The 14,205-nt window shown below is 39.8% G+C and overlaps 1 protein-coding gene across 1 annotated transcript in view; it reads right to left on the bottom strand.

Annotated features, from left to right (window-relative positions):
- Positions 1–14,205, bottom strand: part of LRBA (LPS responsive beige-like anchor protein) — a 452,503-nt gene that overhangs the window by 321,487 nt on the left and 116,811 nt on the right. Inside the window, 1 exon segment of the mRNA XM_048509137.1 lies at positions 3,260–3,387. Coding sequence (XP_048365094.1) covers positions 3,260–3,387 — 128 coding nt within the window.

The following is a 14,205-nucleotide window of genomic DNA, read 5'->3' as shown; positions in this document are numbered from 1 at the left end:
GGATGAAAGCATGAAATGTTTGCAAGTGAGCTTTCAATTTAAGCACTGCCTTTTGTGCATTTAGAGGAGAAAGACACTTTTCAGAAGCATGTTTTCATCTAAAACACACATGCAAGTAAGTGCAGTAGCTACTTCAAACATGTGGAACCAAAGTGACTTATCTCTCTTATCCTTTCACTGATAAACTGGCTCCTTCAAACTGACAGTTTTACAGACATTCGCAAGGACATAAAAGAAAATGCAAATAGATCATCTGTCTAGCACCCTTCTAGTGAGAGCTTTTTGTTTATTCAAGGTCCCCAAGGGTCTAAACAAATAATGTCTCTAGCAATAAACTGTCCTTAAAAGGAAGCACTGCTCCTAAAACATTTGCATATCTTTGAATGTACACATGCAAAGAAAAGTGATACCTATTGTGCATTTAATGGCAAATCAGCAGCTACTAGAAAACAGTTTCACTTTCTCACGTTCCCTTCTGTAACGGAGTCCAGAAATGTTCAGCAGCAATAGTATTTTTAAAAGGAATATGCAACCATGTATAGGTGAAAATCTTCTGGACCAGCCTATCAGCTTTCTAAAAGAAATGTTTTTAAAAAGCCAAATCTTTTAAACAATCTTTTAAAAATCTTTTGCATAAAAAATCAGATTAAATTAGCCACCTCGTTGGCCCCAACTGGGCTGAAACATGGAACAAAATATTTTAAATAAATAATTCAGATTTAATTAAACAATATTATATTCTGAAATGGGTTTCTTTAAAGAATTTTTTTCCACACTGGGAGTTGCTTAGCATTTATTTGCCTGCTCCAAAGCCAATTAAAAGTTTATCAAGTAAACAGAAAGTAGCATTAGGAAGTTGCTATCCAAACGTTTTATTAGGAACAGCTAAAATATCACAAAATACAAGCACTGTGTTCCGAGTTCCTCAGAACTCACAATTAAGCGAATGTTCAGTATCAAAAAAAAGAGAGAGAGCGGGGGGGAGGAGGGGGGAGGGGAAAGAGGGAGGGAAAATGCTTAGAGATCGATGGGAATGTGCAAAGTTTGTCTCGAGTTTGCAAATATTTTAAAAGTGGAATCTAACAACACAATTCTAAAAAGATTTGTACTGTTCTTAGTACTCTGAAGTTAATAGATTTATTTATTTTCTTATGAGCCAGCCTGATGTGCTGATTAACAGCAGGGAACTCTAATCAGGAAAACTGGGTCTATTCCCCACTTCCCTACATGAAGGCTGCTTTGTGACCTTGGGCCAGGCATAGTTCTCTCAGAATCTCTCAGGAAACAGGCAATGGCATACCACCTCCAAAGTTTCTTGTATTTCCTTTATGGGGTCGCCATCAGTTGGCTGTGACTTGATGGCACGCTCCATCATCCCCGCTTCATTTATCACCCCCTCTCATCATTCTCAGATTTGTAGGACTGTGCTGTGGGTGCTTTAGAATTAACTAGATTACACAGGGGTGGATACAAATCAGATTTTGAACTGTACCTCTGGGGATGAAGAACAAAAAAAGGGAAGAACAAAAAAAAAAGTACCTCTTTGAAAAACATAAAACTTCAGCCGTTCAAACAGAGCCTTAAGTAGCCTATTCTGGAATATATAGATCCTTCGTAAGGCAGAGAAATGAACTACCGTATATACTCGCGTATAAGCTGACTTTTTCAGCACAGTTTTTGTGCCGAAAAAGCCCTCCTCGGCTTATACGCGAGCCACCCGCGGCCACCGCCACCCGCAGCCCACCACCGCCCGTCATTCCCCTCACTCACCCGTCTTTTCCTTTCCCTTTCCCCTGCCGGCTCTGAAGGCTTGGATCCAGGGAAACTGCCGCTTGGGCAGGGTGTCTCTATCATTCTCTTAAAAGGGAAATGCTCCACTGGAAAGGCCACTGGAAAGGCAAGCTTTCCAAACAGACTTTTCACTTCTATGAACATTTTATGTTGACTTCTTTCAGTTATTCAAGTGTCATGAGTATTCTATGGATGATAGAAGCTCAACCCATGGTTAACTGAGCCTCACATTACTACTACTTGTGAACTTATGGATATTCTTGTTCCTACACTAAAAGCCTGCTTCTTTTGGGGAAGTGGGGAAGAATAGTGAAGCCTATTCCCTGTATATAAGACAAAGAAGATGAATAAGCATATGCTTAGGAGGTGGATATCTGTCTCACAAGGCAGACCTCATCTTGGGTGTGACCCCAAAAACCCAGTACAATTGTATAATGATAAATTCTAAATGGTTCTGAAGGTCAGACAGAGGGTGGATTATCTCCTATTGCAAACAAAAAAAATGCAGAAAGCACATTATTCTTCCACCTATATCATTATCAAATTGCATTAAAAATTAACTGGCTTTGCACTGGTCACTCCTTAGGTAAGTGATTAAAGGTTACGGGGTGGCCTTTTCCACACAATGAAAATGTTTGCAAAACATTTTCAATCCCCTCCCCATTTGTTCACACCCCCTCAAAATGATTCCGGGCTGCCATTTTGTGCTTGTTTCATCTTTTTTATAGTTCTTCATGGGTCCAAAGCTTCAAAGCCTCGTGCTGTGCCTCTTCACAGGTCGTGCATTCAAAGCTTCAAAGATATCACTCCCCAAAATAAAATTTAGAAACTTGACGAATATCAACAGACAAGACGATGGAGCAAGCTCAAAAAATGACACCGAAGATGAATTCCAGGCACTGTAGAGGGGTGTGGGAAACTGTTTAGGGAGATGCACACAAGCCAAAACATTTTAAAAATGTTTCAACAAAAGAATTACCAGAAAGCAGGATGCATTTCAAATGTTTTCAGGCTGGAAATAAAACATTTTGGGCTAAAAATGTATCGGAACTCCTTGGAGGAAATGCTTTATTTTTGGCCTCAAAATGTTTTATTTTGGTTGTGCAGAAAAGGCCATTGTCTAAGATCTAAAGCGCAAAGATGAGGGGCACAGTCCCAGCAACAAGATGATCAGTGGCAAAGCATACCGCAACATAACTTCCTTTTCCTGTTAGAGAGTTCTGAAAACTCAAAGGCTTGAACATGGTTATGTATTATTTGGTTGGTTCTAATAAAATATGTAATCTATATTGGCTACCAGCTCAATTCCCTATCTACAAAATGGACTGACATGCCTCAATATTAGCCATCAGATTAACAATTCTTTCTACAGTTGAGATTAAAATACATGCAAAGCCGACAAGTCAACATGCATGTTTCCATCATATTTAGAAATTTTTGGCAAGCAGTTACACTGTCTCTCACTTACCAGGAGATCCTCCTGTTAAATCTGGCGCTTGGCCTGAATCCAAAGAAGAAACCACACTGACAGCATTTGTGGGCACATTAATAGTAGCTGCAGAAGTCACAGTTTTCTTCGGTGCCACAACAACACTCCTATAAGAACAAATACACACATTAAATAACAAGATCTAATTTTTAAGGATTGCCAAACAGGCGGACAAACAAAATAACAAGGCAACTTTGATAACAGTGCAGAACTAGTACCTGGCAGATTCAAGTTCAAATTGCTGGAGTACCAAGAAGGTCACTTTGGGCCAGCCACAATCACTCAGCCTAATCTGTCTCACAAAGGTATTGTGGAAATAAACATTAAGGAAGAGAGAACCATGTGTGTTGTCCTGAGCTCCTTAAAGGAACAATAGAATACAAACGTACTGGGTAGATAGAATTACAAATGCAGTACGTTCAGACTTGCAAACACAAGCTATCAGTCGCATTTGATAATTCACATATTTTCTATTTCCCCCCCGATAGTTATTATGAAACCATGGTGTGCATCCTATAGTAACAAGGGTTCCACTTTAATTGCTTCAAAACAATGGTCAACAAAAAGTGCTTTAGGATACAGCAATCACCACTGAAAGCAATCCTGTTTCCAGTGCAGGAGTGCTTTGGCTAAAGCTGTTTGAAGCACAAAGTAGCTGCTACATGAAGGTACACCAAACAGGCAAAAAGTATTGTTATAAGCCATAAGTGTCAAACTCACATCCCTCCAGATGTTATGAACTACAGTTCCCATCATCCCTCGCCAGCATCATGCTGGCAGGGGATGATGGGAACTGTAGTCTATAACATCTGGAGGGCCGCGAGTTTGACACCTGTGTTCTAAGCCAACAGGCTTCAATGAACTTAGAACTGTGTAACACTACTTAGGACAGTGGTGGCGAACCTATGGCACGCCAGATGTTCATGGACTATAATTCCCATCATCCCCTGCCACCATGGCCAACTGGCCATGGTGTCAGGGGATGATGGGAATTGTAGTCCATGAACATCTGGAGTGCCATAAGTTCGCCACCATGGACTTAGGATGTCACTGTAAATGGGTACTTAAAATCTCAGAATTTTTAAAAAATAGATAATTCATTATAGAGTTGAACTAACAAAATCAATTTAGAAGATGTATTATTGTACATCAGATTATTTTTCAAACTGCCCACAAACATTTTCATTTCTACAAATGTGTGTTTCCGACATCTAGGCAAAGGATTTATCTTGCATATTACTAGGACATCATTTCAATTAAGGAGTAATGTTTTATTCCAAACACCTAAAAGGCCCAGTTAAGCATACACTAAAGACATTTTTAATTGCAAGTTAGCCCCATAAACATGCAAAACCTTAGCTAATGAGCTAAAGAATACAGCTGATATATTGTGCACTCCCAAAGCAGTGCTTCCTTTTAATTATCTGGTGTTAATTATAAGCCAAAAGTGTTCAACGTTCAATTTATTTAATCACATCTTCAGTTGACAGTACTGTAAGTGCTTGAAAGTATTCCCTTAATAGCTTTAAAGTATTCAGTTTCTAAATAAAAATGTATTAAAAAGTGGTCAAGTCAGGTTGACAATAAATACACAGAAAAACTTCCCAACAGTTTATAAATTTAATTACAAGGACATATTTTCTTATCTGTACTTACTCTACATCCTAGCTGGTATTACAACACGAAAGCATACTCTTGATTAACTCACATTAGAAGAAGAAGAAGAAGAGTTTGGATTTATATCCCTCCTTTCTCTCCTGTAGGAGACTCAAAGGGGCTTACAATCTCCTTGCCCTTCTCCCCTCACAACAAACACCCTGTGAGGTAGGTGGGGCTGAGAGAGCTCCAAGAAGCTGTGACTAGCCCAAGGTCACCCAGCTGGCGTGTGTGGGAGTATACAGGCTAATCTGAATTCCCCAGATAAGCCTCCACAGCTCAGGCGGCAGAGCGGGGAATCAAACCCGGTTCCTCCAGATTAGATACACGAGTTCTTAACCTCCTACGCCACTGCTGCTGGGTGCTGATATTAAACATAGGTGTGGTAATAGGTGTCATATCATTATAAGGGTGGCTGCCAATGTTAAATGTAAGCTAAAAGATAGTAGCGACAGCCCCCTGATCCCTGAGCCAAGAGACTGTGCTGGAATTGAGAATTCTTTTCACATATCTGTCATGTGACAAACTTATGCTTAGTCTGCATTAGAAAACTCATTTTCAGGAGCACATGCCTTGATCCTAAACCTGGTAATACAAAAATAAGTATTACTGATTTTAATTATAACAATTATGCCTACTGATCACAGAACTTAGCACTCATGGACACTTAGAAAGGACTGAGCTCAAAGCAGCAACAGCAAAAGAATGATAAAAAGTGACCAAATTTCTACATAACTGTTGGAATATTTGTTACATAAAGTAGGTACTCATGGAGACAGCTGGCTATATACGCTCATCTCCATTTGATTTTGGAAAAGAGGTAGAATCAATGGACAATTTGCACCTGAAGATTAACCAAAGTAGATTCGCCTTCTTGATTCTCCAGGACTTCTTAGCAGCTTTCGGTCATTTTATACCTTTGGTTTGTGAGAACTTACTTTAATCAGACCACTGATTTGCAGTGGCTCTGATCCTATCTTAATGTTGTTTTCCAGAAAGTGGTGGCAGCTATCCCAATGGTGGACTCAGGATTTATTTTATCACTTTGCTGTTTTAAATATCAGTATCAGTCATTCAGATATTTGGAACATAGTGTCATCAATTAAATTATGAGATCCAGCTATATTTCTTGATATTGTCTGATCCAAGAACAGCTCAGATGCTGCTATTATCTAAAAGATGGCAAACAAATACTGTATCCAGACAAGAATGTAACTTGCATGATTGATGACTCAAGCAAAAGCGGACATGAATATTTTTAATGAGATTACACTTTTCTTTGAAGACCAAGGCACATAGCCAGTTAGGTAAACAATCTATCTTGTGCCTGGGTATCTAGGGTTTCATTTCAATGTACCCTGTACAGGATGAACTAGCTGTAGACTCTTCCTAGAGATCAGAGATCTGGCCTCTTTTATTAAATATTATGTTTTTGTTACCATTGCATAAGGAACACCAAGTCAAATAGCGGGCCACCTAATAATCAAAAGAATGAGACTAGATGCAAGGGGCCAGGAACCAGAAGGGCCTACTGAGAAATGGGATTTGGGTAGGATGCCACCCCAGATTTATTTATTTATACCATGTTTTCTACGGCTTACATCATTCTACCCTTCTTCTAGTTTATCCACACAACAGGTCTGTGAGGTAGTTTAGGCTGAGAGACAGGTTACCTAGTAAGTTTCCATGGCAGAGTGGGGATTTAAACTTCGATATCTCAGATCCTAGTCCAACAGTGTAGCCACTGTACCACATTTGCTCTCAACTGCTGTGTCAAAAAGGATGGATGAACTCCCAATTTAATTGCATATTATCATTCCTGCAAGCTGGCCTTGAGGATCTTTCTGGAACAAATAAATATAAGTCTTTCTTCCCATTTTTAATTTGGTACTATATCGCTCACGTCATGCTACTAGAGAGGAGGCAAACGATTAGCACTTCCAATAAATATTTATTTCCAATTTGTAAAAAACCACAGTAACTTCAATCAGAAAAAATGTTAAATTCAACACGAAAGCTGACATACAGAAAATCTAATAAACAAAGGTCAGAAACAGTAGAGCTCAGCATCAAAAATGCATCTTAACCATAAGGTCATACCAATGTTAAGTCCCATAAGAGGCACAGTGGTAAAAACATATTATTTTACTCACTGTTCAATGAGCACAGATAACCAAACTAAATACTAGTTGAATGAGACAAAAGGATTTTAGTGATACATTCCATCAAGCTTTTAAAATGTTCACTGCCAATTATAAATTTTCAGAGAATCCGTCTCCTCAAAATGGTCTCTATAATGCTCTGGTAAAATTAGTCGCAAATAATCTATAATTACATTTGGCATTTTATATATTAATTTATAGAGTGAGCTTGAAATTGATGTGTGTGTGTGTGTTAAAGAAAACTGTTTGGAATAGAACATTACACAAAACTTATAGGTGAAACATTGCTTGTAACAGAAGTACATGCTTCTTTTAGTTCTTCTATCATTTTAACCTGGTGTTTCCCCTCCAAATGTAGCTACTGGAGCTAGTAGTTGGTGTTGTATTACTTTCTTCAGTGGGGTTAAAGTGGCTTTGAGGTAAAAATGGCACAGGAGGAAAGATCTAGAGTGCATTTCTCTACATACACAAACACACACTGTTCTGTACCTCCATAAAGCATTTTAGGCTGCTTTGTTGGGGGCGGGAAGTTTTTTGAATAATTTCAGAGTTATTTAGACATATGCTTCAGTCCTCAGACGAGTTTTCCAAAGGGGGACATGCATCTGTAATGAGATCTCTCTTTCTAGTTCTTTACTGAATTGGAGTCAGTAGGTAGAACATGATCTCTGAAGCAACACCAAAGTGCTCCTGGAAGTCTCCACCGCTTACTTCAAGTTCCAGATCCTCCAGTCAAACTGCCAGACCATAGGTTTTTTCTCTTCTAGCAGTTCTTCTGCTGCTGTTGTTTTCAATCTTTGTCAGTTCACGGTCTTTTAGCAAGTGATATCTGGCCTCATATGCTCTTTGGTCAAGACTTTCAACCAGTTAATATCTCCCACATCTCAGACAACTAACCCATTAGTTCATAATTATGGACAAATCAGAGTAAATAGAATGCCCACTAATTGACCAATCAACAAGAGTGGATAGAATATCTACTAAATGACCAATAATTTAAGACATCTTTTTTGATGTGTCAGAGAGTAATTACTTCCAAGGTTAAAGTATGAAGCAGCTCTGTTGCATAGAAGGCTGTCTTTAGGGCAGTGCCATGGGGGGCGGAACTGGTGTCCAGGGCAAAATGGCACCCACCCGCCCCTGCACAGCCTCCCACCTACCCACCCCCGTGCCCCCAAACACCTCATTTACTTTTAAAAGTTAAAAGAGCAGCCTGTTCTGGTATGAGGGGCTGCTCCGGGCCACAGGGGCGGCTTGAGGGCAGGAGTGGGGCAGCGATTCTCCGCCCCGTGGTAGCTGCGCCTATGCTTCAGGGGCATATATTTCATTATTACATTACAGAATTTCTGCTAGAAGATTCACCATTTTTACTCCAGCACTATGATATTTCCACAAATATCATCAACCGTGGTATGTGTATGGTTTATCTGTCTGAAATGGGGAGGGGTATTCCATTAGTTCTGCTCCTCTTTCTCAAATGGTGAACTAGGGTCAATTGTTCAGTGTTATGTTGTTCTAGCTATGGTGTTCAGTTCTGTGTCCCATTCTGTCTGACGTCTACATGAAACTGCTGGAAGCAGTTGTCCTGGGACTTGGAGTACAGTATCACCAGTATGTGGATTACACTCAAGTCTATTTTTCCACTACGTCTGAGTCAGATGAGACAGAAGATGTCACAATCTGTCACAGTTTGCAGGCAGTAATGGGTTGGCTGATGACAAACAAATTGAAACTCAGAACATGAAAGACTGGATGCTGCTAGTTGATGATAAAATGGTGAAGGGATACGGAGACAGCCTGTTCTAGATGGTACTGCACTTCCTCTAAAGGTGTAAATTTGTACCTTGTGATTATGTTTGGATCTGGACTGACAAGCTCATATGTTCTGTGCAACACAGAGAAGCCTCCCTCAGCAGGGACAATTTGGTCATGGTAATCCATGCTATAATCCAGATCTGTATGCTGAGCTACCCATAAAAATGTTCCAGCAGTTTAAATTAGTATAAAATAATACCGTTAGATTATTGTCCATGGTTGGCTGTGTGCCTGACACATTCCTGAAAAAACCCCACTTTATTTGCTCCTGGGCCAATTCAATGTACAGATTTTCTATATTTTGTGTCCAACAATACATATCTGCCTTGTAGACAATTCTCTGTGTACTCCCACCTGCACAAGTAAGATACGTGTCCAAAATAGAGGCACTCCTTTTCACTGGTGCTATCCAATTTATCAAATCCCTTTTGTAAGCAATTTGTCTTGCTACTTTTTTAGGCACAAGACTAAAATACTTCCTTGAAAACTTTTACTTAACTTATTTTTATGCAGGTGGAGTGATTATTGTGTTTTAAACATTTTATTTTAGTTCTTTCATTGTTTCTTTATTGTTAGCTGGTTCGTGAGCTCAGGAGGGTTTCATGAGCTCAGAAGGGTTACAAAACAAAATCTTAAAAAATCCAGAAGATATTTTCCTAAAATCAGAAGACCTAGAACCGTGGTGGCGAACCTATGGCACTCCAGATGTTCATGAACTACAATTCCCATCAGCCCCTGCCAGCATGGCCAATTGGAGTGCCATAGTTCGCCACTGCTGACTTAGAAGAAGTGAGCTACAGAAGACAGACAACTTCAAGGTACTTAGGATAGGAGAATCTGTAGATGTTGCATGCTGTTTCATGTCTGGTCATGTCTTAAAGACATTACTCAGAAAGAAGAAAAAACAGCATGAGCATCAAAAGGGCGCAAAGGGACATACTGTGAATCATACAGATGTAGTCTGAAACAATCCTGAGAGAGCAAGACCAGAAGATTTGCCTTCTTAGAAACAGGATTTGATTACTCAGTAGTCAGTAGTCATTGCTGACATTCTGTCCTCTGTCACAATAAACCTGCATAGAATGCCACAAACCAAACAACCGACCTATCCAGTAGTTTGTTTTCTAGACTAAACTGCTTTGGGTGACTTTGACATAGCTCATGGTGCAAGCTGAGTCACAGATTACTAAAAGTTAACGCAACTCATGGCCTCTGGGAAACAAGGATGGAAAGGTGAAGGGCTGGATTTCATCTTATTGTTTAAAAGAGACACACCTGGTCTTTGGTGCAAGTTGCTAATAGTATTTTAACACAGAAATAAATCAGCATGCATTTAAAGCCTCAGTTAAGATGCAAATTAGGCATGCCCAACACATGGAGGAAACGAAGGGTTACAGCCATTTTTATTTATTTCATCAGTTTTCCTTCTCTGTACAGCATAACAAAGGAATAAAAAGAACAATGCTCATACTTCAGTTCGTTTCCAAAACTTGAATGAGATTAATGAAGTCATTATCACACTTAAAATTAAATGTTTACACAAAATGGCTAGGGGCATAGCTTTCAAAATGACTTCCTGAATGAAGAAATTAATATCACAATTCCATCCACATATTAAAAATACTGTATACAAGAACATTCATTATTTGCAGTAGTAACTGTAGCAAAAATTAGGTTTAAAATACCTCAAATGTATACATTTTTATGATGAGTAATTTTACACACACACACACACACACACACACACACAATACTTTAAAGGTTACAAAAGACAAACACTGCAAATAGACCGCTAATTATGTGTATCTACTGGCTCAATAAAAGAGCCAGACGGGGCCCTGAACTTTTATCAAGATAAATCCCTGGCACCCACTAATCACCAGATTGTATCTTCGCATAAGATAAAAGAAAATTTTGGCATGGGAATGAGCACACACACCCTGTTGTTTGCAAAAAGCCACAACCTGGCAGTCTTTCAGCAAGGTTTCACTCACATAGCTGTTACTGTATACTCTCCAGCTATGGCTGGAAAGTTGATAATCCTTAAGATATGAGGAGACTTTTGATTTCTGACACAACATTCCTGAGATAAATGGAGGATCAGAGAGATGCTTTGAAATTCCCAGAGATACTTTGCTGTAAAACTGCTACATGGGAAAAACGTTTAACAAGGTGTCTTTTTTTAAAAAAAACAAAAATGTAAAACGTTAACTCACTAGCCCTTGTGTTCCACACCAGACAATACATTAAATATAAACCAGACACAGTAAGATCCACAGAGCATCCTGAAGTCTGCTTGTCCAAAGTTTTCCACTGTAATGTTAGTATATTGGTGTGTCCCTGGAGATGAAAGCCTTTTTTTGAATGCAGCCACAGTTTCCTGAATAAAAGGTCATAACCTATTCTACCCACCCTCAACCCAGAACTGTAACACTAAATGTCATCTGAAAGAAAATATTTTTTCCATGGGAGCTGAATCATGATAAGTACAGTTATAGATTGCCAGTGGTTCCTTAGTTTTTCACATAATTCTTAAATAGGAATTGTGCACTCAGAAGGGTGTTTTAATCAATTGCCTTCTCTAACCCACGGGTTTGCGATTTAGAAGATAGGTAAGTTAAGGGTAAACAGATATCACATGAGGGATACAGTATCATCGCTATACTGAGTTCACCTTAAGAGATATGCACGTCTATAGTATGCACTTTAGAAACTATGAACAATAATTACAACAAATCTCCAGGAATTTCCCAAGTTGACATTGTCAACAGCAGTTCCAAATAGTGGGTTGAACCTAGATCTCCCAGACCCTAGTCTGATTCTCTCACCAGTGTGCCATGCTGGTAAATATAAAGTAATTTTGTGGGAGTACAATTCTCTTTAGACATGTAATGTTGAATTAGACACTCAATATTCATGTAGAAGATTCATTACAATGCTAGAGGAAAGATAGAATAAAGTCCTGAAGCATATTAGGACAGATGGCACCCACCAATACCTTTCCTGGTGCCCTCTGGAAGGTGGACAGGGCTCCTGCCCAGCAGGACTCCTGATTTGCCACTGGAGATCTGAACAGGTGTGCACATGAAAATAATGTTGCAGCTGCCACCATAATGCTGGTTTTATTCTCTACTTTCCCAGAATATTTTTAAAATGACTTCCCTGCAGTTGAATTTCCTCTGTGTGGTTCTGCCTCCAGTGGCAGCCATTTTGTGGTTAAATCCATGATATCATGGCAGATTTCTAAATGTGTCCACAGATTCAAAAAAGTTGGGCAACCCCTTGCAATAACTTGGCAGAAAGTTTTTCATAATAACGTTGCAAGAAAAAATGGCATGAAATGAAATGAAATTAAAAGGCGATTATGCCATTTTTGAGGAATAATCCTGAAAGTATTAAATACATTCTTAAGAAAAAGGTTGTTTGAGCTCAGCATTTTTCCTTTCTCAAGCTACTATGTCTGCCTCCCTTACTTTCTCTTTAATCTGTCTTGCTCAGCAGTTCACTGGCATCAGTTAAGATGATTCACCTTCAATAAAACTATGTCAAAGTGGGGGAGGGGAGGTTGCCATCAAGTTACATCTGACTTACAGCAAAACCTATAGGGTTTTCAATGCAAGGCCCATTCAGAAGTGGTTTGCCTGGTTCTATGTCATGACCCTGGCATTGCTTGGAGGTCACCTATCCAAATAATTTTCAGGGCTGACCCTGCTTAGCTTCTGAGATCTGATGAGATCAGCTAGCCAGGGTTATCCAAGTAAGGGCTTTGTCAAAATACAAGCATGGTACTCAGGGGCGTAATGCCCATTGGGCAAGGTGAGCAGCTGCCCAGGGCATCACCTTGTGGGGGGCACCAAAAATGCAGGGTTCGTTTTTGAGTATTTTAGTGGTTTTCCGTTTTTGGCCTGCAGGGGGTGCGGTTTTTAGGCTAATAGCACCACAATTTCAGCGCATCATCAGGAGACTGTCCTTATGCTGCCCCCCAAGTTTGGTGCAGTTTGGTTTAGGGAGTCCAAAGTTATGGACTCCCAAAGGGGGTGCCCCATCCCCCATTGTTTCCAATGGGAGCTAATAGGAAATGGGGGCTACAGCTTTGAGGGTCCATAACTTTGGCCTCCCTGAACCAAACTGCACCAAACCTGGAGAGTATCATTAGGGCAGTCTCCTGATGAGATCCTGAAAGTTTTGAGACTGTGCCTTCAGAAATGCCCCCCCCCAGCAGCCTGCAACCCCCATTGAAAGCAATGCAGAAAACTCAATGAAGAACAAAGATTCTTGGGCAAATTTCCGGGATGTTCCTGCAGGGGGCGCATATTTGGACATATCAGCACCAAAATTTCAGGGTATCCTCTGGGGACTGTTCTGATGGCACCCCCCAGGTTTGGTGCAGTTTGGTTCAGGGGGGCCAAAGTTATGGACCCTCAAAGGGGGTGCCCCATCCGCCATTGTTTCCAATGGGAGCTAATAGGAGATGGGGACTACCCTTTTGAGGGTCCATAACTTTGTCCCCACTGAACCAAACTGCACCAAACTTGGGGGGTAGCATAAGGACAGTCTCCTGATAATACACTGAATTTTTGATGGTGATATGTCTAAAAATGCACCCCCTGCAGGCACCAATTACCTGGTGCAAAAAAAAATTTTTGGTCGTGGTGGGGGGCATCCAACTCAGGTTTTGCCCAGGGCTCCAGTTTGCCTCATTACACCCCTGATGTTACTGAAGAACAATAAAGTAATAACTGCTATGTTGACTTGCTCGGGGGGGGAGGGGCACTTAACCCCAAATATATTACATTATACAGATTGGAATTTTAAAAAACTTAGATGGAAAAATCAATATATTCATGGTGTTGCTTGGATCCCCAGGTATTTGTTTTTATTCACAGAAAGAAAATTATAAATGATAAGTAATTGAAACTGTCTGAAACAGAATAGTTTATCTATCAACACCACTTCAAAATTCAACTGGATAGGAAATTCACTCCAGGTTTATCTTTGGCAACTTATAATTATTTAAATTCAAGATTTACTTATCAGTCATCTCAGTAAAGCTGTAATTGCACAGCTTATTAAAATTTCACGAAGTGGCTAGGAGCTCCTGAGAATAAATGTAAACTAAAATGTTGAAATCTTCAATTTACCAGAATAATTTTCATTAGCTGGTGCCATGCATTATAGTGTCATGGATAGCAGGTTCATTTAACTCCTCAGTATCCTCATCCAGATATGTGCTTTGACTTTCACATACATCGTTCGGGTTGCAACCCCAAAGAGACCCATGAAACAAAACAT

Source organism: Sphaerodactylus townsendi, linkage group LG10 (genome assembly GCF_021028975.2).
Source record: "Sphaerodactylus townsendi isolate TG3544 linkage group LG10, MPM_Stown_v2.3, whole genome shotgun sequence".
Classification (NCBI taxonomy): Eukaryota; Metazoa; Chordata; class Lepidosauria; order Squamata; family Sphaerodactylidae; genus Sphaerodactylus; species Sphaerodactylus townsendi.
Note: the sequence above shows the minus strand (reverse complement) of the source record. Positions and strands in the feature narration are given on the sequence as shown.